This window comes from Cygnus atratus, chromosome 1 (assembly GCF_013377495.2).
Source record: "Cygnus atratus isolate AKBS03 ecotype Queensland, Australia chromosome 1, CAtr_DNAZoo_HiC_assembly, whole genome shotgun sequence".
NCBI lineage: Eukaryota > Metazoa > Chordata > Aves > Anseriformes > Anatidae > Cygnus > Cygnus atratus.
In genome coordinates, this window is record NC_066362.1 from 86,414,575 (window position 1) to 86,439,906 (window position 25,332).

General features: G+C 43.8%; 1 protein-coding gene across 1 annotated transcript; it reads right to left on the bottom strand.

The window, feature by feature from the left end:
• Positions 1-1,985: 1,985 nt before the first annotated feature.
• Positions 1,986-11,163, bottom strand: CD247 (CD247 molecule). Its single transcript, XM_050710737.1, has 8 exons — positions 11,136-11,163; positions 10,762-10,868; positions 8,811-8,864; positions 7,365-7,448; positions 6,671-6,706; positions 5,587-5,643; positions 3,811-3,852; positions 1,986-2,302 (listed from the first exon to the last, which is right to left on the bottom strand). The coding sequence occupies exons 1-8, from the start codon at positions 11,161-11,163 to the stop codon at positions 2,237-2,239; spliced, it is 474 nt and encodes a 157-aa protein (XP_050566694.1). The 3' UTR covers positions 1,986-2,236.
• Positions 11,164-25,332: the final 14,169 nt, after the last annotated feature.

A 25,332-nucleotide genomic window follows, 5' to 3' on the forward strand; every position in this document is an offset into this window, starting at 1 on the left:
GAGGTTGGTCTTTCATGCGCTCTGTCTTGTCAAGATGTAGGTGAGTCCAGGTTTTTTGCACTCTGCTTGAAGCTGTTTTCTACTTCTGTATTACGAGTTCTCTCCTAAAAGAAAAACAGCTTCAGTTGCTTCCTGAATGCAAAGAGAAGACTCAGCTGACACCTGCGGTGAGTGTCCCCAAAACAAGTGCTGGATGTGTTTTGAGATCAAGATCCCTTTAAAAGAGCATAAAGGTGGTGGTGTTTTTTTTTTTTCCTAAGAATTTATTCCCCTATGATGAGTGGTTGGCATTTTAAGACTGTTGAAACTCTCGGCTTCTAACTCTTGCAAATATGGTAAAGTGATTTAAAAAAAAAAACAAACAAAAAACAAGAAAAAGACATTTTCAGTACTCATTGTTCTTGATGCAAGAACAATGAGTACTGAAAGAGTGCTTTGCAGTAGCAAATTTACCAGCTCAGTTGTCTTAGATTTTTCTTGTCACTGCAGAAAAAGAACAGTAAGGAATCTCAGAACTTCTTTGTGAGACGTTCATTGCCAGGCATGTGATGTTTACTTTTTTTTTCTTTTTTTTGCACTAATTTACAGTCTCTGAAACATTACTCAAGCGATACAAGCACTGAATGCAGATACAGTTTCAATGCTTAAGAAGTTAGGCACAGCCTTGTAATTTATATTACAGCAATTTCAGCAAGTCTTCGTACTTCTAACCTAGTCTTGTAAGAAGTGGATGTGTAACCTCACCTAGGCAGTGCCCACCTAGGCAGCTCCTGTTCCCCCAGTTTTGCTTTAGCTCTGCTCCCTCTGCCTGGGCTGATGACCTATGTTAAAATAACCTCTATTTTGTAGGGCTATTTTTCTCCTTGCTGAGTTGCTTACAGGCATTCATCACGCAGTCTTTTAAGTAAGTCACTGGCAAAACTGAGGATGCAGCAAGAGGTGAATGTCGCTTTCATACTTGGGCGTAAAGCATTTTTCTAACATGACTTCCCACCACCTCCCAGGATGCGTGTAGACGCTCCTGTTGGAACACCATCCTCAGCAGCCTGCCTGGAGCCTGTGCTGCTGCTGCTACTACTTGGTGCAGGCAGCCTGAATGGGTCAGCTAATGAGCTCACACCATTCCCGCAGCTGTTCGCTGCATGCACGCACACACAGATCTTTGACACTAACTTTATTAGTTCATCACAAATGCATTACATTATTGAATTGTTACCAGTTTGGAATGATACCTGCATCTTTTACAAGTAACCCGATGATTTCAACTGGTTTTAAAACTGCATTTACATTGGCTTTTGTACAGAGAATCTGTTGCCCAGACATGTTTTGTTTTTCTGACATTAGCATCAGCGCACAAATTCTTACAAGGGGAGACTTCTGCAGAGATGTTTGTAGGTGTTGTGAATGTGAAGGGGCAGGAGTTAGGCAGACGCATGCTCCAGCCAGATGGAATTCTGTAGGGTGAGGTTTCCTGGTTTTCCCAGTATTGCTTTCTTAATCAGAGTCCATCTTCCTTGTTTTCACTGCAGCAGGGGTATCATCTGCCTTCTGAGAAATCGCTCACAGGTCACCTGGCTCTTGTTTACCTCTAGGTGCTGCATGAGTGGTGATGCCACAACCTGATTTTTTTTTTGTGGGAGCGTAGCACTGATTTTCTTCATACTGAAGAGCTGGCACTGAGCCTCTGTCCTTCACTACAGTAACAGTGCGTCACTTTTCACAGTTAAAGAAAAAAATTGTACACTGCAGCAGTTTTTGAATGGTAAATTTAAAGCAGAAAGTTTAGCTGGCCATTGTCAAATGTTCTTAAGATAAATACTGTAGGAAATAACTACAGCCTTATCTTTACAAGGGTCTTTAAATGCCTTGAAACTGCAATTACATGACTTGATAGCCCTGGAAGGTAAGTAAGAGCTACAGAAAGAGCTGCATTAGGTATGGTAGGGTCCTACAACACAAATCTTACAAAAATCAGCCTAATAGCTACTATTATTGGAAAAAAACTTTACAGATATGTACATTTTAATAGCTAAAGCTTGCAGTTGCATGATTCAAGAGGGAAGGGAGAAGGAACTGACCAAGTCCAGACATACTCCCTCTGTGCACCAGCCAAAGTAGATTGCTGCACTAGGAAAATACATGGTGCTTGTTTTGGATGAAAAAGGCCTTCACTCATCTCCTCCCCCAGAGCATATGGGCATCTCTCACTCTTGCCCATCCCCTCTGTGACCCCTGCTTAGCGGGGCGGCAAAGGCTGCATTTGGAGAGCATCATAGGTGTCCTTGGTCGCTGTACTGAGCCCCTGAAAAAGAGAAAAACAGGTGAGGTGAGTGTTTTGTTCCCCCTAGATGACTGCCTAGTCAGGAACAAGGTGGCAGGGGCTCAGTAGCATAGTTTGGATTTTTTTCTTTTCCCCACAGAGGTTTTTTTATTCATGAGTGTTTCCCTTGTCTTGGTATGGTGTCAGTGACCATCTCTTACCCAAAGGCAAGATGCATCCTAAGTATCTGTTATGAATGTTTGACTACAGCAACTCATTTTAACAGGTTATGCAGATCTTTACAGTACGTTTTAATTGCACATTATTGACTACTAAGTGCTAACTAACTGCTGCTAGAGTGAACTTTGCCAACTAAATGAACAGACATCAAATCATGAAAGTTTTTCTCAGGACTTCTCTGTAATAATTTGGAAGGGCAGCTGCAACTCTGGGTAAGTTGGCCATGGGGCTTCAGCTGGCTCTGAACCCTGAGGAACGCATCCCATCACCCCGCTTCCTGCGCTGCGGCAGTCCATCTTCTGACAGCCTGCTCCTGGTGCTGGTAAGTCAGCTACGAAGCGTGCGAGTTCCGCGTGTGTATCCCTGCTGCCTCTGTGCGCGTAGTGCTCCAAGAGTGGAGCAGTCAAAAATGGGGCAGCCACAGGTCAGCCCAAAAGGCTGCCAGAGCCAAGGTAACTGGGACTCTCAAGACTGAAGATATAGCAAGAGGTATGGTGATTGCTTTTAAAACTTCTAGCTACCCTTCCCGCCTCTGCTATTAATATTTAGCTCTGCTCACAAATATGATGAATATTTGTTGAGTACATCAATAAGATAGTGCTCCTTATCTTAGTAGTACCTGTGACTATCTCAGGAGAGCAGGTTTTGAAGAAAGGTACCACTAGTTACAAATGCACTGCCTTAACAGGAAAACTCCCTGGCATGTGCTGCATCAGGACTTTTTTTTTAATGTTTTATTTTTGTAATGTGATGTCAGTGGCAATGTACAGGCTTCTACAGGATGTGAAATGCATTTTGGAACAATTTTGCATGGTGTCACAAGTAAGGTGTCATGGTGGGCTCCTTGCCTTCCATTATGTGTGGGCAACACAATGTCCCCAGTGCACTAAGGGTTGATCAGTTTGTGCTCTGCACGCTGTAGTGAGATGGGCTGAACCACTGACACTTGGAGTTACAACAGCTGTTTGGCAACCTGAAGGTTTCCACTTAAGCAATAAGCAATTCAGAGCCCAGACCATATGCATCACCTGCCATAGTCCAAGGTGATTCTCCAAGCTGCAGGACTGTGGAGATGGTTCCTGACTGTATTCCTAAATGAGTTTTCCTGCCAGTTGTATTTAGAACATGCAGCCAATTTTGATAAAGTCACAACAGTGTGGTCTTTGCTCTGAACCTAAGTAAATATCCTCAGAAAGCTGCTTCAAAAGCTCTGCCTCATCATGCATTGTGAACAGTGTGGTTAGTATCTGGAGGCTACAATTAAGCTGTGAAGATAGATGATGGGAGCAACTGCTGGATGTGTTGCCTACCTGGTAAACAGCATCGTTCCCTTTCCCTCGCCGTCTCTGATGCTTTGGGAAAGAAAAACAAGCACAGATTAATGGGTGCTTTTCCTATTACACAAAAGTAAGGAAAACTCTGACTGTCCCCATGCTACGCTGAGGGTCGGCAGCTGCGTTTGGCCAGGTCACCAGCCTCTGCGCAGGAGGGAAAACTTGCTGGCAAGCACCTTCTAGCCTGGAGCAGCCCAGACATGCTGCCTGTCAGCATTTGCTGCAAGGGCTGTGGACGGTAAAAATGGTGATGACTAGAAACAAAAGGGAAACAAGGTTTGACATATTTTCCAGCCATCCTGTTATAACGCTGCTATTCCTTTGATTTGCTGTAGGTACATAGATTTGGCAGCATTCCCACAGACACCTGTTGTTCTATGAGCTGAGGGCACACCTGGAAGAAATGGCTCTGTATTTTTTGTTGCTACATCAGCAGGTGCCTGAGCAACTCTGCCCTCTCTTGGACAGGCAGGGGGAGTAAATTAAATTCTCTGTCACATGTTCTGTGAGCGGTGAAGTTCATTGCAAGCACAGGTAAGTCTGCCTGAGGCCAGTCACAGTGGATTCAGTACAGTAGGTACAGGGGCTGTCATGGTACAAGCAGATCGCACCAACAAAGTGCAATCTTGGCAAGTTTTTTGTTCCCCTCCCCACCTTGCAAGTAATAGAAACGTTCCTAAACAAGAACGTGGTGAGACTTCATAAACTCATAGCTCAAACTGAGCTTGAATATGGCAGATGGGCATTTCATGGAATCATAGAATTATGGTTATATTCAAATATATAATAAAGAACATATATATAATTCCATAAGGAATTATGATATATATTCATATCATTCAAATCATATTAATTTAGAATAATAAGGAGGGGATTAAATGTCAGCGTTGCTTTTCCATTTTTCAATAGTAAACTTTCCTGTGAAATCCCTTTTTCACTTTTCAGCAGGAAATGAAAGGTTATATATAAGACACTTTGACTCAAAATATAACCTGTATAGGTCACAGCAATTTTTCATTTTGCCATAATCAGCATCCCAAGATAGTTTCTTTTCAACATAAGCACTTTGTCTACTAAACTAAAGCTATGCCTTCGTTGCTACCTTTAGACGTGTTCCTTTATAAAAGTTCAGGAAAGGATGTGGGGGAAGGGGAATGTTGCCCCAGTTGCTTGTCTGAAGACGAGCAAGAAGGTGCCTGCACATTCTGACTTGTGGTTGTAAGGCAGACCACTTTCAGTTGCCCATAGGAGAAACCATGAAACCCCAGCTCTGAGCTGCCCTGGAGGAAAGTGCTCAACTGATGTGGGCTGCTGGGCCACAAGCTTTGCGGCCCTTGAAGTCAGGCATTTCCTTCAAATATTCCTCATTCCTTTTAGAGGATAACTGCAGTAACTTAGATTTTTCCTGTCAAAAGTTGCAGTGTTTCCCCTTGATATTATTCATTCTGCTCAGGGACACTGCTGCTTGCCTATGGGCTGTGCTTCTAACACTGAGGGTCACAAACCTTACTGTCCAATCTCTACCTTGTTTCATGGCTGCTATAACTCTGTAGTTACATATCTAATTTACTGCTGCATCTAACACGCTGGTTGCTACAGGAAATAGATAACTGTGCTCCTCTGTAGGTGCTGTGTAACACCGGAGCTTCCTTGCGCAACCAGCTACAAGCAGCCTGGCCTACCAGTCTGCAAGGGAGCAGCAGTGAAAATGCCTCATCCCAAGCTTTCAACAAAAAGGACAAGAGTACTCACGTCTCCTTTCTTTCCAATTTCACTGTATGCCTCGCCCATCTTGTCCTTCTGCAGTGCCTGCAAGCAGAGAAGAGGAGAGAGTCAGTGTTACTGGAAAAGCCAAGCCAGCCCCCGGCTGCCTGCACCCCACTCCTGCACTTGTGGGGCTGCCTTGCCTTGTCCCAACCCCAGTTCAGAAGTTCCACGTTTCCAGTGAAGGAACAGTGGCAGATCTCAACTGATGCGCTTTGAAGTATAAGCCATGCACGATCAAATCTGCTTAGCAACACCACGGCATCTCAAGACTTTTAAATGAATATAACCCTGCACTAGAACAAGTCATTTATCAACATTAGTGCCGCATGCTACACCAAAGCTCTCCAAAGAAAATCTTTAAGCAACATTTGCTCGGGAGGCAAAACCAAACGTGCCTCTCAGGCCTAGGGAAAAGGGGAGTCTGTAATGTGGCAGGGTGAAGGTTAAGAGGAGCTCTTTCTTCATCCATCCAGGGAAGCAGTGCCCAGCTCTTAGAACCAGCAGTGATCAGAGCTCCTGATTCAGTAACGATGAAGGCCAGACTTCGAAATGAACTCATTTCTCAACAAGCACTCAGAAAGACCCTGAGTGTGACATGAGTATCCATGTTTCTGTCCTTTGGCGCACAGACCAACACGTTCAGCCAGCATTAAATCTATTAAATTAAGATGCTCCTAAGCAGCAGCTCTTAGCGGCACTGGCATTTGCCCTTTGTTAGAGAGCAGCCAGAGAGGGTGGAGAACAAACAGATAAAATACTGCATCATCATTCATATGGGACAAAGCTTGGTTAATTAAGCCCTACTAATGGTTAACAAAGGAGTCAGCAGGTATGTTGATACAAATTCTTTTCTCCATCTGCCCTGGCAGCCCACATTTTTTTTCTTGGCACTGAGAAAGGGGCAGAAATTTTCAAGCATTTTGAGAAAAAAAGAATGTCTTTGAAAGGAGCTGTTAAATTGAACCTAAGCTGAAACAAGGCAGGGAGAAAAAAGTCTTCTGTGAATTAAAAACTCCTCTTTTCAGCCATCCTCACCCTCTACCCCCACCCCTTAGCTCTCTCTACTCACACTGTAGAGGGTGTCCTGGGGGTTCTTTCTTCTCTGCTGTAAAAGAAAGGAAGAAGGTTGCTCATGTGTGCCTGTGCATTTGCTCTAAGGCATGGCTACAGCTCTGTGAACAAGTGACAAGTACAGCCCATCCTGCCTCCACCCATAAGGCTCCGTTAAGACAACATATTCTCCAGAAAATTGACTTTACTAATTGGTAAAAACTTAGCTCTTCTCTGTTTGATACAGCTGCCACCTGCAGGCAAGCCCTACGTGCCGATGCAGAAGGGTTCCCCTCCCTCTTCCTTTGAAGCTGTCGGGCTCTGCAGCAGCAGCAGTTGTTTTGGCAGCTGCTCGACGTTGCTGGCACTCGTTTGGCGGCGTCACGTGTGGAGTGCTCTCGTGAAACACCGGCTCCCGCCTCGCCTGCTCCGCATCCGCCCCAGGCTGGGTGTCACTTCCAGTCTGGGTGGCTGCAGGCTCTCAGCAACGTGATGGGGGCACCAGGGGCACAGATCAAAGGGAGAGGGGAGGTTTTACTGCTGTCCCCGTCACGCTGCCTGCGTTACTACACAGGTTGTGCCAGTCCCTCTCAAGGAGGGCACTGGTGCTTTGCAAGTGGGTGCTGAACGCCGGTGTGCCTAAGCGGCGGTTAGATGTGAGAAGAAAGGAACCAGATTAAAAGAACTAAGGGGCATGTGTGGGAGGAAGTTACCTCATGTCTCCCGCCCATCTCAGGGTCTGCACCTCGCTTTGCTCCCAGAACATCATATTCATCTCTGTGCCCACGAGACAGTTTCTGAAACAAGAAAGCAAGCAGCAGTGATGGACATTAAGATCATAAAAAAACAGATCTTGACTTAACACAAGAAAAGAAAGTATGCCCAGCTTGAAGTCCAACTTCATGAGTATTGTAAGTGAGCTGGAAATTGGTTTTACCCCTCAATTTTTGCCCTTCTGTCAACAAAATTGTCTGCAATGAAGCTATGGAAGCCTCTAAGAGTGGTCTGTGAAGTACAAAACTGCAAGCCATTACATCAAGAACCTTTCCTAAGCAGAACAGAGCTGAAAATGGGAGTGAGAGAGACAGACTCTGACTGCCATGCTTTCTCTCCCACTGGTAACTGAAGACATAAGAGTTTAATTACTTATTGCAAAAAGGCAAAGGTGAGATTTTGGGTCAGAATAGCACATTTCTTCTGTACACAGAGCACGTAAGCCAGTATTCAGTGCTATTGAAAAGGTGACACTTTAAACTGAAAACAGAACATTAGTTTTCATACATTACAGAGTTAAACAGTGGCACTCATCACAGGATGTGGCTATGGTCAAGAGCGTGAGAGAAAAAAACAAAATCAAGGCAACCAGACACATAGCCAGCATTTAATGCTACCATGAGTGAGCTGTTTAGCTAGAACGAGAGTCAGGATCTTGTCTCCATCCTCTGTCGCTGCAGGGACAGCCTTCCATTGCTGGCTACAATTAAGGGCATGGCAGATGGGGTGTGCCTCCATTTCGGCCTCACACAGCAGCTCTCGTGCTGTGGGGCAGCAGGAAAGCTCAGGGACAGAGGCAGCAGGGCTCTGGTGACTCAGTCCCCGTGCTTCAGGTGATACAAGAGCTGCAGTTGCCCAGGCCTGCAATGCAGCTGTCCTGAGCGTCTGCCTTCTCCTCAACCCTCGTCAAATAGCACCAGAAACACTGGTGGTGGCAACGCCAGCTGCTGCTAAGGCATATTCCTTAGGAAGGGTGATCAGAGAGCCCCAACCACCCGCAGAGGAACAGGCATGAAGACCAGAGTGTGCACATCATACATAACAGTCTGCACACACAGCTCCTGTCGGCGTTACATACCGCAGCGCAGCCTCCAACACTGTCTGGGGTCCTGGTATACCTCCAGGTTGGTGGATCACATCAGGAACCTACAGCCCATACAACTAGCATCCAGCCAGACAAGCGACAAGAGGAGCTACGTCCTTGTCTGGTTTTATTTTTGCTCCTCACACCTGCTGTGCTGCCTGCTTGGGCGTAGTGCTTTCGTTAGCTGGTTGATCCACTGTTTCTCAGCTCCATAGGCAATTCACTACATGTAAGTGCCCCAAAAGGTCTGTCTGGATAGAATGATTTGGAAACAAACACACACAAAACAGTTGTTACTTACATTGTACACATCATCCTGGCCGGGCAGCTGCTGTGGTTCCTGAGCCTGGGTAAGCTGGAAGAGAGACCATACCGTGAGCAGAGACAGCGGCTCCGTTCAGTCCTTTTGTTCATAGGATCACAAAATCATTAAGGTTGGAAAAGACCTCCAAGATCATCAGGTCCAACCATCACCCTACTACCAATGTCACCCACTAAACCATGTCCCTAAGCACCACATCCAACCTTTCCTTGTTCCTCCTCTCCTACAAGTTACTTTCATCAGAAACTGGGCAACCCATACCCAGCCAGCCCACGGCACTGATGGGGCTACAGGCAATGGAGGTCATTGCTGCACTGGCACTTCTCTCTGCATGCCAGGCTGCTCCCAGAAGGACAGGCCGTTTTACTTGCAGGTCACAGCAGCTCACAGCTCTGCAGACTTACATTAGCCCAGGATTCTGATGGGCACAGTGAACTGGTGTGAAGTCTTATTGGAAGACTTAGTTTTTTAAATCAAATTTTGTAGTAATTACAGTTTACCTACTCCACACCTTTTCCAATGAAAGTGCCGCTCTTTTCACTAAACCCTTGGCAGGGCCAGTAGCGTACCAAGCATCTAACCCATGCTGCTTGTAACAGAGCCTAACTGTTCACACACATCGGCCACGTAGTCCATAAATAAAAAAAACATAACAAGGTTGTACCCTTGGCAGAGGCCACAACAAACAACTCCTTGGGCCAGGAAGCGAGGTGAGAGATTCCACAGCTTGGAAGATTTATAAGAAGTTCTGGGTTTGGGTCAAGATGGGGCCCTCCCCAGAAAATGCCCCACCGGCCTTGTGGTGCTGTATGACGATGGCATTTCAGCTACAACGCCTCTGCTGCTTTTGACTGAGAGACCCCAGCGTAACCACAGATGTGGCTTTCCTCCCTCGTTCTGCTTCCTTCCCTCCTGCAACAGCTCACTTTGCTACAGCTCGACGCTACGCGCCGTATCAGCAAACAGCTGAACGCACCAGGGCAGCAAGCATGCCCGGGGCTGAATGAGCTGGGGGTGAGAGCACTGCTGCTGCAGCAGCTCACTGCTCCAAGTTCACACTTCTGGTTCTGTGGAAGCTTTGCTGAGCCCTCCTGAACATCGCCACGGGCAAGGTGCGGAGCTCCTGCCGCCAGGCACCGTGCGCACGCTGTGTGCCCGAGTGGCTTTTCCCTCCAGCAGCCTCAGAAAGACTTCCAGTCCCAGATCAGTGTTTTCACCCGTGCTCAGGATTTATACTGGCAACAAAAGAGCTGCTCCTTCACCAGCACTGAGTTCTGCCCATTTCCGCCACACATCCTTCCCTCTGAGGTCGGTACTGGCTTTGCAGGCCTGAGAAATGATCCCGCTGCAGGGCAGGTCGGGTGCTAGCCCAGCATCACCCTGTCTCAGCCACACCAGTCGCTGGATAGGAACAGCCCATCGGGCATGTCCATCCCATCCCCAAGCTCCTCTCCTGTGGTCCTTGAGGTTCTATCATTTGCATCATCACATTCGTGCTATCAGACACGTCTTGACTTCTTGAGACATTTTAATACTTCCTTCCTGAGTTTGGCATTTATATATCCTGAGTTTTCTGTATGTCCTCTGCCCTATTTCCAGTGGCAAAGCCACATCGCTCTTGACTAACCATTTCCCAGCTACCATATCCAGAATCTCTGACTGCATCCATAATTGTGGCATCAAATACTCTTACATAGTGTGTACACTTCCCCTCCATTCCTGAACCCTCAGAAAGAACTCACCCAAATTACCCAGGCTGGCACCAGAAAAGGAGAGGGGGAAAAGAAAAAAAAAAAAAAAAAAAAAAAAAAAGGAAAATCAAAATGTCTTATTCTAAGAGATATGCTTCTTTCTCCACCTCCATTTTCCAGCTCAGCCCAATATGTTTACACCACAAAAGCCAAATATGCCACTGTTTGGTTAGACTGACCTTAGCTTTCACAAAAAGGGCCGTCACGATGACTGCGTAAATGAAGAGGAATCCATCCAGTATGTAGCAGAGCCTGGGGTCCGTCAGTCCAAGAACTGTTACAGCATCTGCACAGAAAGACCACAAACATCACCAAAACAAGGCTGTTTGTATCAGTGTGGCAGTGTTCCTTAGCACTTTGTAAAAACACAGGCAGTATGAGGCCAACCCTGTCTGCTTGTGAAGGAGCTGGAAACCTGAGTGAGAGTCAGAGCATAAACGAGCTTGGAGGGGACCAGCAGAGGTCCAACCCCCCTCTCTGAACAGGGTCCGTCAGCCCAGGCTGCCCAGGAGCTCATCCAGCTGAGTCAGGGCACTTCTAAGGGTAGAGATACTCGCAGCCTCCCTGGGCACCTGCTCCATGGTCGGATCTCTCAGCCAGCACAGGACGTTTCCCCACTTGTAGAGCCCGGGCACAGAGAGCGAGCACAAGCTCTGCAAGGAGATAACCGAGGTCACGCCACAGGCACTGCAAGAAAGCCTCGCACAGAGCCTTTGCTGCCTGGGTAAACCCCACAGCATCTCCTGCAGGGGCTCGCTTCTGGGGCTGCTTGGGGATTCCTTCATCAACTGAGAAGTGGGTGCATGGGAAAATACGGCAGCTCTCGTTTTGGGGATGCTGGAGACCTTTAAATGTGAGAGGGGAACTGTGGGCAGGAGGGATAGACTTTTCACCCCATATATCAGGATATGTCCATGAGCCACCCTGATTCGCTTTCTGATTGAGAGGTTTTAGACCTCAGTTCTCTGCACAGGAACCTCAGCTAGCAGCCTCTTGTAGGATGGGTCTCTCTGAGTAGATTAAAAAAAAAAAAAAAGAAATAATTTTACTAGTGCCCTAATGGAGAGCTCAATAAAATCGTTACTCAGCAGATGTTGATGTTAATTTCCTTGTCCACGTTGCATGACATGTTTATACCATGACTGCATCAAGCTGAGCACAGTAACAGTGTTGGTTTTCAGCAGCTAGAACTGATTAAATTGCTCCTCTATCAGTAAACGTGTAGGAAGCTCAGAAATGTAGCTGAAAAATAAAAACGATCCAGGTCAAGAAGCCTAAGTAAACATGGATCTAATATGCAGTTCCAGGACCACTGCCAAAGGAAATGTTGTATTGCACAGCTATTAAAAAAAAATCACTTAAAAATGAATCCAAAGTGTGCTTTGTACAGAGAATTGGAGGGAGTTCAAAAGAGGAAGATGAGAACGATCAAGAGCCTGTGAAACCCTTCTAGGAAGATAAATTGAAAAGTATTTGTATGATTCATCTCCTTCCTCAGGTGAACAAAGTATGGCAATTCTTATTAACCACATGTGATGGATAGTTGTTGAACCACTTAATGTACTACTTCAAGGTGCTCGGTTACTCCAGCGATGAGAGCAGGGCCGTTCTGCACGCTGGGCTTTCTCCCCAGCCCATCAGGCCATGCTGAAGATTTCATTAAATTTGCAGATGCCATTCAGGCACTACACACTCAGCACCGCGAGGAAGTCTCCTTTGCAGAAATAACGCTAACGACGGTGGTCTGTAGCACTGCTCAAGTATGTGATTTGTATAAAGTGTGACTGAAAATCCATGCCTGGAAACCCGGTAATGTAATTGTAAATTCTGAAGTAGATGATGATACAATCACTGCTCCCACTGAGAGGCTAACACAGCCAGATAAAGAAAAAACACATTTTCCAAACGCTAGATTTGTTTACTTGTCTGAACTAAGAGTCCATATTCAATTCTTTAAAATCGTATTTAGAGACAAATCCATGGAAGTAAAATAAGATTAAGATCCCAGACTGTTTTCCTTCTTCCCTTCCTACTCCTATGGTTTTTAGAACAGGGTTCAAAGCACTCTATAAACAATAACTTTCACCACATTATTTTCAGGATTATCAAACCTCATACGCACGGAGTAAATGGAAACAGAGGGATTAAGTTATTTGCCTGACACCGTGCATTAAACCAACAAACAAGCTGAGAATAGCTTCCTAGAGTTTTTCTTCCAAACAGTCGCAGGACAGCACTGTATGCCAGCACTGGTTCAACACAAAACTGGCCTGAATCCTGTTGGACTCGGTCACTAAAATGCAGCATCGGGCGCTGCAGCTGCACAGCCTCAGAGGCATTTGGCTTCTAGCGGCCGTCCAGCTGCTTTCGCACAGCACAGCAGTCTGCCTCAGCGTACCCTGCCCTCAAGCTGGACTTGTCCAGGAGCAGCTCAGGGCTGCTCAGAGCTTCACCCAGACCTGAAATACAATGCAAGGCACGCAAGAAGCCCAGCACTAAGCCAGGAAGCCTGGTGATATCTCAGGTGCTGCTGAAGAAACCTCTGGGGGATCCTGGCCCTGTTCCTGTACTGAGGCGGAATACGTTCACACCATGATCTCAAGCCCAGTGTTTCTCCAGGGCTGATAACCTCCCCAGACCAGGAGGAGCTGGAGCAGGAGATGTAGAGGGGTACACAGGAGGAGTCAAGAGTGCACGGTACTTAGCTGTAGGTCCATGTCAGCTGTGCTCGACCTTGGCTGACACTGTGCCTATGCTCAAGGGCCTATGTGGTGCTTATCTGGGGCAGCCTGGCCTTCAGGACCACAGGTAATGGACTAAAGCTGTTCAGAAAGGGAAATTCTGCTTGGCATAGCCTGGCTGTGATGGTCCTGTAAAAATACCTATTGAGACAATGATGAAATCCAACATTTAGAAACGAACCATGAAAATTAATTAGTTCAGATGTTTTCGCCTTCCTTGATGTGCTTGATATCTGAGTTCTTTCAAATAAAAAGTACAAAGCACTTTCTAAATAATAACCTTTGCAACAGTTTTCTGGATTAGAAAGCACGAGAGAGAAAGATAAAAGATGCAGAGTGCATTGAAACAGAGCTCAGATTAGATGCAAAGCACAACGGCCAAGTAGCAGTTAAGACAGTTAGCATCCATTCACGTGAACAGGATCAGTTCTGATTTTTAAAGCACTAGAGGCGGCGTTACCACCCTTCAGTATCTGCACAGTGTGTGCAAAGCGGAGCCCGGTCCCTCGTCAGCCTGAGCTGCGGTTTGGGGGGCCGAGGCCAAGGCTGCGCGGCTGCAGCGGGTGAGCTGCAGGAAGGTACCGGGCGCTGCACGGAGCCCAGCCTGGGCGAGAGCTCCCACCCCAGCTCCCTCACGCAGCACACAGCGCAAATAACCAACGTTTAGCTGGTAGTTCCTGCTCTGTTAACCTTACAGTGCCCACCACGAGTTGCACCACAGCTTTTCAGTTACCAGCGTTTTACCAGCCCAAGTTTCAGCACACGGGTAAAGCACAGGAGGGTCTCAAGGCAAGGCGTCCAAACGCAGGCATGCGGCACAGCTTGCGGCACATCACAAACACGGCAGGCAGGAAAGCTGGGCTTTTAAAGGTTACCAACACTCAGTAACAGGTTATAAATGAAGGCTTTCATCTTTCTTCAACTTCACATGCAGCTATTTAAAGCTTTATTTAAAGAAAGACGTCTGCCCTGTTGTGGCAGGCAGCTCCCCAAGCAGCCCTGAACTTTGTGGGGGGGAAGCTGGCGTTGATCTGAGAAACTCACAACCACAGTGCTCGGTTCAGCCCGGTTCAATCCCATTGCTTATACCCCAAAATGTCGTCTGAGGTGTGTGTTTCCAGGCACACACCCCCCAGGACACACTTGTGTGTCTCTTTGCCAAAGCCCAGCGCCTGATCCCTGCTGAACCCGCAAGGGCTGCCCGGGCTGCTGCGGGCCTGGACCTGCACAGGGGCCCAGACTGAACGCCTAGAAATCAGCCATCTAGCGTTACAGAAGATCAGCCTGTTCATGAAGAATATCTCTCTACATATCCTGCATTTTATTTATTTCTGTATTCTTGTTCATAGATATTCATATATATGAATAAATAAACAAACCTGGGACAAGCTGAGACTGAAGAAGCGGAGGCCAAATACTCCTTCCCTCACAGAAGGAAGGGGCTCTTCCATGCTGCTGTATGAGCACTCTGAAGGAAAAATCAGTGAGGAAACAACAGAGGGAGGAACAGGCCTGGATTACACCACGCGTGGTACATTACCAGGCCTGACACGCACGGTATCCAGTTAACAGAAATGAGCAAAGGGAAAGGCATGGCCTGCACCAAACCGAGCGCATGAAATCAGGAGGCTTCTCCCTTTGCGTGGAGACTAAAGATAATCCCATTGGCCATCACATTGTATCAGGACTACAGGGCTAATTAGCATTTGTTATGCAAACACTTCAGCACAAAATTTCCTCACTACCACGTCTGTTAAATTAAGTCACCTAATGAAGGCCAGCAGTCTCTTATGGCAGGAGAATAGGATAACCCACCGCAGGAAAACACCACTGAGCTTGCTTCCTGAAGGACTTCCAGGTTTGTCCTTTCATACCAACCACTTTCCTCGGCAAAAAAAAAAGTTAAAAGCTGTTAATATTATTATATTTTTTTCCTTCACCAGCAGTCCTTTTAGCACTGAAGACGACTTTTGTGGTTTGCATCAGTACATCATCACCTGTTTCTGAAACACTGCATGGCCAAAGCACAGCTTGTGTCCATGAAATTCAATGTTATGGTTTGCTGTTAGCCTCAGCTTTAAAATGAAGGAGCAAGCCACTGATATTACCAGGATTCATGTTACAATACCAGATTTTAGGCAGCCAGAATAATAAATTTAGAAAGAAAAAAAAATAGGAAAAAAAGGGGAAAATAGAAGGTATTTCAGGTCATTAATTTCCACTTTCTTTTGCCACAAGATGTCAGTGTTATGGAAACACAAGGTCAAGTTAAGATGCTTGAGGAACTTGGTGAGCCCTTCATACTTCTGCTAGGATCTCTTTCAGGGAGGCACTAGCACAAAGTTCAAATAGTGAAAGTTTCTTTTTGATTCATTTGGGAAGACACACATTCAAAAGATGGAAAAGATTATAATGCCACAGAGGGCCAAACACTTTCTAGCACACGATGGAATAAAAAGTCCAAGGCACTGTAACAGGTGCAAGACAAGAAGATCTCCAACAGCTGATTTGTTGAAAGAGACCAAGTGTGTGCAAAAAAACCAACAACCCAACAATAAGTGATCTGCCTTTTCAGTCTGAAGGCAAAATTTAACTTTTTACATGCTTTTAACAAGGCAATCTTTTTGCCCTCAGAACCTTTCCAGAGCCTTGTCAGAAAGGGAATGGAGGGGAGCGCCTTGCTCATCTCTGGACGGGGACTCCTCACTTCATCAAAACAGTCAGTCATTCTCAGAAAAAGCAGCTGCTTTCACTTCTCGCTTTTGCAAGGACTTGGTGCAAAGGGCTTTCCTGGAGCAAACCCTGTGATGCCTCCTAGAGACAGCAAACTGCGTACAGCAATTGCAGAACCCGGATACCCAACAAGCTCAGGTAACAGATACAAGCTGTGTGACTCTTTCAGCTTTCGTAGGGTTTTTATGTTAGACATGTCCTTTTATGAGACCCTTATTTATCAGGGATAGCAGAAGTTCAATCTAGCTTATCCAAAAGATGTTTCCCGCTGTAAATTTTCTATTGTCTAATCCAATCTTGTGTTAAGTGCCCCAAGAGACAAGACTTACCACTCAGATGGCTGTTTCTAGCTTGCTTAATCCTTCCCTTACTGATTTCTGCCTGGATATCCCACAACATAACTCACTCCAGCCTGACTTTCTATTAGGTGGCCTTGTTGCTGCCATAGTGGCCTCTCTTTTAGAGCTCAGATCTAAAACCAAATGCACATTATGGAGCACTTCTTAAAATAATTCAACCTCCACATCTTGGCTCAGTGGGAATCCCAAAGAGTCTCTATGCAGCAAGGTTGAAGGCAGAGACACTAAATCAGGCAACAAGATGCTCTTGATCACAATCAGATGCATTTCTTTGCTCAGGGAGCACCTCATGGATGCAGTAGAGGCTCCCCTGGCAGTTTAAAGTAGGACTTTAAAGTTAGACTTTACAAAAAGCAGGGGAAGCACAAGTATACTAAACAGCTTGCAGCTAGCACATTGCCGATGGCTCCAGGAATCAAATATATTGATAATATGAAGAACGGCTCCCAGTGGGGAGATTTATAAGGCACCCCCCGCTCCCTGTTATCCCAATTTCAGACTTCCAAAATTCATTAAGCTTACATTAGCTATCACTATTGTCAATGAGTGGCTTTCTACCAGCTGGGCAATAAACGAATAGAAATAGCTGTACACAAAATATTCTGAGTCAGTAGGCAAGCGCAGACTCATCAGTGCACCTTTCTTGTCTCAGTGCTAGTGCAGGGAAGGGCTTCTCTGTTTTCACAGCTCATGTCAGAATCAGTGCAGAGATGCACGAACACAACAAAAGATTTAATGGGGCTGGTCTGTCTCAGGCTGAGCTCAAATCCAACTCTCTTGATCAGCTACAAGTAGAGGAGAAAAGAAGGGAACTTTTCTATCACAACACACCAAAATGGAGGTTTGAGGTAGCGGAATGAAACCAGCTTTTCTTTCCTTTCCCTTCTCCAGGATTAATTTCCATCTGAGGTCACTGACAGCACAAGATCCAACCCATGCCAAAAGAGCAAGTGACAGGAAGGACACCAAACCCCCAATAACAATAACCATCTGCTTTTTTCAGTTAAGCTTATAGCAACATTTTGCAAAACCCAGGTGGCCCAGCTTTCAACACTGCAGAAAGTTTGTAAGATTTGCTTTAGGACATCCAGCAGGACAACTGGGGGAAGACAGTCTTAAGACTTGCAAAGTCTCGAGATGTTTTCACCACAGTCCCTGTATAGACCTCTACTTGCAAAAAGGCTTCTGAGTTGCTGAAGGCGTAGAAATTACTAGCAAAGCTTGGTGACAGGCAGAGAAATAGTTAAGTCATCTTACAGAGGCAGTGCTGGCACTGGGTTATGGGGCAGGAAGGAGGTTATACCGGCCCCAACGGCTGAGGCTCCATACCTTGCAGCCACACACCTCGGGGCGGGAGAGGTTTCAGTGGGGGCCTTGCCATCGCACTCAGCCCCCTGCTACTGACCCACTTAACAAAGAGCCATTTGTGTCACGTCCTGCCTCTGCTAGAAGATGCAGACAACATACATGCAACAGTGGTTACGTACAGAGTAGAAAGCAAGGTTGTTTATTTAGTTAAATATTGACTCCCTGCATGTTCTTTTTTTGTCATTGCTTGCCAAAGCTCAGCCTTTTTCTCTGAAAACAACCCTGAACAGTAAGCATTTCAGGGGTCTCATAACAAAGAGCCAATAGAAGAGCAACCACAAAATGCAGACATTGCAACAAATCATGCCTGGGTCCTCCGCGGAGCCCTTCACTAAAGGGTTTCAGGACAATGACAAATACTAACTCCACAGCCCCTTCCAAATTCCCCTTTGGAAAAGAAGATATCACTTCTTCTTCCCCCTTTGAAGTGTTTTTCCTCTAATTTGGGTGCGTTCACATTTTAATAGCACACAGCACATCTAAAACATTACGGCAAAGTAAAACATCGCTAAAGAGAATGGGCATGAGTCACGGACCGACTAGCGGGGCATGGGGCATGGCTTTATGACCCCATTAACACTTAACTGGTGAGGTCTGCACTCCGCTGCCAAGTGATATCATTGTGGTTAAGCCTCCCATCACTACGTTTTGTTATAATACATCCTAGGGAGCTTACCCAATTATAGAATACCTTATTTCAGCTTGCATTACAGCATAAGAAAAAAACGGCTGTATTTTGAGGTGTACCTCTTCATACGTAGGTAGGAAATAGTAAATTTGAAGAGAGTATGTAGAGATTTTGACTGAATTAAGGACTGTTAAAAAGCAATGCATTTATGTGTGGAAAAAACACCAGAAGGAAAGAACATCCTTATCATTAATGGCCTTAAGCAATGCCTTTATTTTGCCATCCCTAAGATAAAGATAACAAAAGTAATATTGTAACTGTCGGAAGTGTTGAAGTGTTCTCAAACACTACAAGTTTTTATCTTCTTAATCACTTCTCTATGGAGAGAGAAAATTATGGAAAAATCAAAAGAAGCAAAAAAAAATATCCCTAAGCTCTCATCAAAAAAAAAATCCTGTATATTTACAACAAGTTTAAACCCTTCTACCTCAGTATTTGTGACTGAAATGTAGGAAACTATCATGCTTTACCCATATCTACAGTGCATGCAACTAATATTAAAATTTATCAGGTTAATTCCAGTATCCAATATACCCATTAAAGTATACCTCTATGTCACCACTAATAAATGATAACGTTAGCAGAGGTGTTTGTTAGCCATTAGGCTCCTTCTGTAAATATTAAATAATGAACAGATATCTGCTCTGTCAGTTCATTTCTACTGTGTTAACTGTATTTTTTTTCCAATTGTTTGTTGGTCATAACAACTTCTGTGCTGAAATTGAATATGATTGCTTCCAAGCAAAGCTATCTAAAGAACACCAAATTTACAAACATAATGATGCAGAATTGGGAAAAAATGAAATCAGATTTTCTGATATTGAAGATTAATACAGGTACTAATTATTATTATTATTATTTTAAACAAACTGTTTGGCATTGTAGGCTTTCTGTAAGAACATTCATATGTTGCAGTTTTAATTGTTCAATGTTATCTGTTGCTGACAGTGCAGGTATACACGCTGTATTTAGGCTTACCTCACAGACCTATTAAAAACATGAAATCCTTTTCCAAAAGAGGCTTATCTTCAGAGACCACTTACTAGCGGTAATTACAGACAATATTGCACAAAGCTGTAGTGACCCATAGCAATGCTCTGGGTCAAGCTTCTCTGAAAAGCATGGGCCAAATTCTGCATTCCTTCTGTCCAGGAAATCTCCATTGATCCCTGCAAACGTTTCACCCAAAACAACCAGTTCACGTTCTCTATGCGGAAAAAAGGATAGGATGATGACAGGAATGCTGTTTACTGCAGTTTACCCTGTACAGTTCTTGAATGTGTTGGTTTCAGAGGGGCAGAAAGTATCTGAAAATGTAATGCATTGGGATTATTACAGTTGTTTGTTTTTTAAAGGAAAATTGCAACATTTTACAGTAACAGTCAAGCCACCAGTATGAGTACTAGAATTTAGTAACAGCCCACCAAAACAAACATGTCAGGATCTACTATTTTTATACCATGAAGCATATAGGATAATAGTAATGGGATTTCAGGGGTTGATCTGTATTTGCATTAAACCAAGAGCAAGCTGAATTGTAGACATAAAAAGTCAGCAGAAACAGGGCGGGGGGAAACTAATGAAATGACACGCCATAATAATTTACAAAGAATCTCTGCTTCACCCCTTTCCCCTGGTTTTATTCCCACTCTAGAAAAAACACCTGTCCAGCACCCCTGAACATGCCTTAAGCTGTCTCCTGCCCTTCACCTAACTCCAGCCGGGCCCAGAGGTGCTGCTCACCATGCATCTCCAGCCACCGCAACCAAGCAGGTCCCTGCTGAGCTTGTGCGGCCACCATGCAGGCACTGAGAGGAATTTCTCCCTCCGTCCAGCCACCCTCAGTCCTCACACAACCTGAAGAAACCTAGTTGTCTGTTGGCACCCTGTTGACTCCTCTTAAATTTGGTGGAAACAGCCAATTGATAAAGACAGAGATTGCATGAGGTTGACCTCAGTAGGAAACGGGGCTTCTAAGAAGGCACACACTGCTGTAAGCTACATTGCTGGTCTTATTTGTGAAGTGCAGTGCGCGCACGATGCGCTTTGTAAAGCGTGTAGAAAGAGAGGATCCCTGTTCTGAAGAGCTCTCTGCCTCATCCACGTACATCAGTATGAGCAACTACTGTTGGCACCTGGAAGGGTGAGCTATCATCTGCGATCTAAAGTAATTTCACCTATGGCACTGAATTTACCCTGTTAGTTTTCCATCGCAGCTTTTCAGGAAAAGATAGTTTTCCAGAAACACTGCCCACAGAAACCCTGCCTTGTTGTTTATGACTAGATTTTGGGTTTATGTTTTGTTTTTCCTGGAGGAAAGTCCTAGCTGTTTGTGGAGCCTCTAGGTTCCTCGTATTTTTTCCTTGTGTCTAAATGCAGAGGAGAAGCTCTCAGCCGGTGACTGGACCAGATGCAGTTTACAGAACAATGCTGTTCAAACCTTAGAGTTTTCTGAAAACTCATACACTTTTCTGAAACAGCCACCTAAGATGGGATATTATCTTTACTCTCATTTTGTACGTGTTGAATTATTCATTACACTATCACTGTACCTAAACAAATGCTTGCTGATCTCATGAAACATGTTTTTTTAAAGGTCTTTCAAGCTGCTTCTAAAATTGATGAAAAATTTCACATTTTATTTACTCTAAACACCCCCTCTCTCCCCACAAAAAATCTTATCAGGAAACCTCTGAGATAAGCTGGCAGATAAAAAGACTGCCTGGAAACAGCATTTGTTTGCTTTCTGTGTGCAACCAAGATGGAATTAGAGTGCAAAGGAAATTTACACTATCTCAATTTTTCATAATACTCAGAGCTTAATTAAGCTTTAGTCAATGCACAGCACTGGAAAGGGCAGTTACAGAGCTGTTGGAAGGGGTGTAAGACTGCCCAATGCTCAAATGCCCACAGGTGATAAATTTTCTACTAAAAATGAAAAGGCTCCTTAGCATTATATTTGCTTTTGCTATGTACTCTCTATGAAAATTGTTCTGCTGCTATTACCCATTAAAATTTCTTCCTGCCACAGAGCTGTTTGCTATATATTATTGTATAAGCTGTATGCTATATATATTGTACTACTTAAAATACATAACCCAGAGGTCGGCTGTCCAGGTAAAGCACTGGCTTGTATAAAACAAGAGTATTCTCCCTTAATTATTTAATTTTGAGATTGGCTGTGACTAATCTGTCCTTTAATCACACCTGGACTTAGTGTGTATTCCCTATTTGATACGGAGGGAGAGGGAAGGTGCTAGGTACAAACACTACGCTGAGCTGCTATGCAGTAGCCTCATTTGTGCCTCTGGGAGTTTCTTGTATACGCTACGATGGAATGAATCCCATTAAGCACAAGTGTTATTGCACTGAATTAGCTGTTGGATGTGCATTAATTATTTCAATCTATGTAATGAAAACTGTTTGAAGAAGCTACCCTGTTTTTAGAGAGGAAAATATTAGGAGTACAGCTATCCAAACTGTTGGCGCTTAGGAGGATCATATTCAGGTTTATCACTTCCAAATGGAAGAAGAAACATGAGTGAATGTAAATTAATGGCCCAGTTCTCTTCCCACTAAAGACCAGATTCTGTCATGGGGTCAATTCACTCTCCACACCATTAATTTCAATGGAAGTTAGCACAGGCCATTTAACTCAGTGAGAATAGGTTTAATCCCAAAGCAGACATGTACATGCCTTCAAGGACATGCAAGAAACGTGCAGTGATAAGCAAAAATAATGAAAAGAGACACAGATGTTTATTTCTAGCACCATATTCATCATACAAGAATCTACCTACTGTAACTAGTTTAAGTTTGGGAAGCTATGATGCTGTGATATTGCTTCTGGAAAATATTAAACTTTTCATTATTCTTTTCTTTAGAATTTCAGTATTCTGCCCTGCTTTCAGAGTAACTTCAAAATTTGTTCTTCTGCAATTCATTTTCACACGCCTACTCATCAGAGGTCAGCAAAAAAGAGTGGTCTCTGAAGTTCTCAGTTTAAAACAACATAATTCTTATATTTTATGTATTTTATATTTTATGCATCAAGAAAAAAATAGCAATGGTTTAGCCAAAGTCCATTACAAGAGCTACATTAGTACAATTTATTATAAGGCAAAAGAAGCAGGAAGGAACAGACGGTTTAATTCATTGCAGAGGACCAAATACGTGTATCTAACTCTCCAAACAACTTTTTTGAGGAGGAACACAGCATATACAGAGGATACAAAGACTGAGATATAGATGAGAGAAAAGCCCACGTGAATCAAGCAAAAAGAACTGGATTTGCTGCTTGGGAGCAAAGAGTTCGATGTTGTTTAGACTATAAAATTGAAATTAAAAATGATGGGGAAAAATTCACCATGTATTTGTCCGTTTAGTCAATTTGCAGCATAGACTTGAGACAGAGTCACTAGCCAACAGACTTCACGTAGCCACCTGAAATTTCTAGAATATAATTGCAACCACTGTCACATTGTATTTTTGTATCTCAAACTACATACATATCTAAGCTATAGCTATAGATGTCAATGAGAAAACATTGTTTTAAATCAAAAAAAGACTGGAGAAAACACTGTGAAGAAAATGTTAATATAAAAATAATAGGCAAAACTGCATAGACTGAAAACAATTTTATTTTACCAAACTAACACTGTAAACCTCCTAAAGCTGAATTTTCCTGCTACAAGCCTCATTCTGCTCCAGCACCCCACTGCCATGCATCTCAGTGTCATAACTTTATGATCAAAATAGGTGAAGTGTCAAAAAAGTCATACCGATTGGGAAAGAAAAGGCATCTGCTCAGGTATTTTATTACCATGATGACAATCTGGGATGTGAACCATACAGTTTTAAGACAATTTCCCATCTTGGAAGCAATATTCCTTCTTTCTTCTCTATCACATTTCTAGCACTATTATAAGATCAGAACATATAAATGAAAAAAAAATCCTTAACAAATCCCAGGCCAAATTATTAAGCACTCTGTAGGAACAGTAAGCAGATGACAGTTTTACAGTGGGATTTATAAGCTACGTAACGCTAAGTAAAGTACCGCACTGAATATCCTGCTTCACCTAAAATTCTCAGCTGACTATGGCTTAGAAATATCCCCTAGATAGGCTGCTCAGAGCTTAGCATTTCTGCAGCTTTTAAGAGATTACATTAATTTTGCTGAAGGGTTATGCTCTCTGCAGAATAACCCAATAGCAGATATCATGCAGGATTAGAGTTCATGCACAACCAATTTGCAATTCAAGGCATAACTGAGTAATTAAGATAAAAAGAATCTTATTTCAGACTTAGTTGTACTTTCTGTTTTTTATGCAGTGTCAGTAAGTTACATTTTAAAAACAAAAGAAATTCTGCTATTTGAATATATCTCAGCAGATTAGTGTAATTACAGTGAACGGATTACATTTGTCTCCACACAGACTTGCTTCTAATCAAGATCGCGCTCCTCTTCTGCGACTACCTTCTGCAAACTCAGGGTAGATGAACAATCAGGTTCTACGAGTACGCAAGCAATTTAAATTTCACCATCCATGCAGTTGCCTGTAAGTGCTGAAATCAGCAATAAAATTGCTAATCAAAGTTATGAACACCTGGGGGGAAAACTGTAAACTCATTTCCCTTCCAGAAACCCCGACCAACTCTTCTAATTAGAATGTTTTGCGCTTATTCTTGTGTGCCTGATGACACCACCATTTTCATGGAAAAAATGCATAGCTGTTTTAATTTCTATAATTACTCATTTCCAACTAACGAAGATTTTTATATATATGTATAAATATATATATATATCGACATATATATATATATATATATATGTGTCAGTCAGGAATAATATTTTATTTTTATTTTTGAGCAGAAGCGTAAAAGTGAAAAAAGCCTGGTCTGTGTTCTGCTTGCAGTGTTCCAGCGAATTTGGCATTACTGTCTCAGTCATTTGCAGCTGAGCTCCTCAAACCACAGATGCACACTCCAAGTCAAAAGAGAAGAATCCTAGCACCTTCAGAAAAACCATGTGTGAGTTTCTTTAAAGATGTAGCTTATAACCTTGCTAGGTGACACAGGAATGGAAAGCTATAGAACACGCACAGAGGCGATTGCGATGTTTTAAAATCAGAATGATCCTACCCAAACAACTGATGCACAAACTTCCAAAGTCCTTGTCAAAAGGCCAAGAAAGTACGCTTTATGCAGAGAATTTTCATGGTGAAACAGGACAGAAAACCATAAAAATGACCCCATTAAATGATTTTCCATAGTTATTTGCAGACCGTTCAGTGCTCCTCCTGTTCTTTCAAATTACTCTGTGCTGTAAAAAGTTAGACAAAATTGGACTCCTAAGCATGAAAACACCTGCAGTTGAACAATATTCTCAGTGCTGATCAGGACAGTTCAGAAAGGAACACAAAACAGCCGTAAAATCAGCCTGGGGCACTGTTTTGTGCTTGCTGTCCCCTGTGGGCACTGCCTGCCAGACATTTCCCAGGCTGATTTTAATAACAACTTTATAGACTGTTATGTGGAAAATGACTACGTTATTATCCTTTTAGACAGCTAAATCACAATTGTGATACCTATCCAGCTTGTTCACCTCTGTTACATCTTTCCTTCCTGATCACTAATCATCCTTTTTAGTAAATCGGATTTCACATTTCTCCCTGCAGATATGGTACAACTTCTCTTTGCCCTCCTGTTACACACTAGATATGCTGCACTTTGATCAGAAAGGATCAGATCGGTGTTTCTGTATGGACCATACAAATCAGCGCTCAACACGACGCTTTCAGAAAGGCAAATGCCTTTCCTTGCTCCAGCCCCTTGCTGCTCCATCCCAGTACAGCCTCA

Bases quoted from the DNA above. Each gene is read 5' to 3' on its own strand.
- CD247 (XM_050710737.1), bottom strand. From the start codon at position 11,163: ATGGAGCAGGTGCCCAGGGAGGCTGCGA. The intron at 10,869-11,135 runs GTATCTCTACCC...CTTTCTGTGCAG, and splicing joins GGTGCCCAGGGAGGCTGCGA to ATGCTGTAACAGTTCTTGGA. The intron at 6,707-7,364 runs GTAACTTCCTCC...TTTCTTTTACAG, and splicing joins AGATGGGCGGGAGACATGAG to CAGAGAAGAAAGAACCCCCA.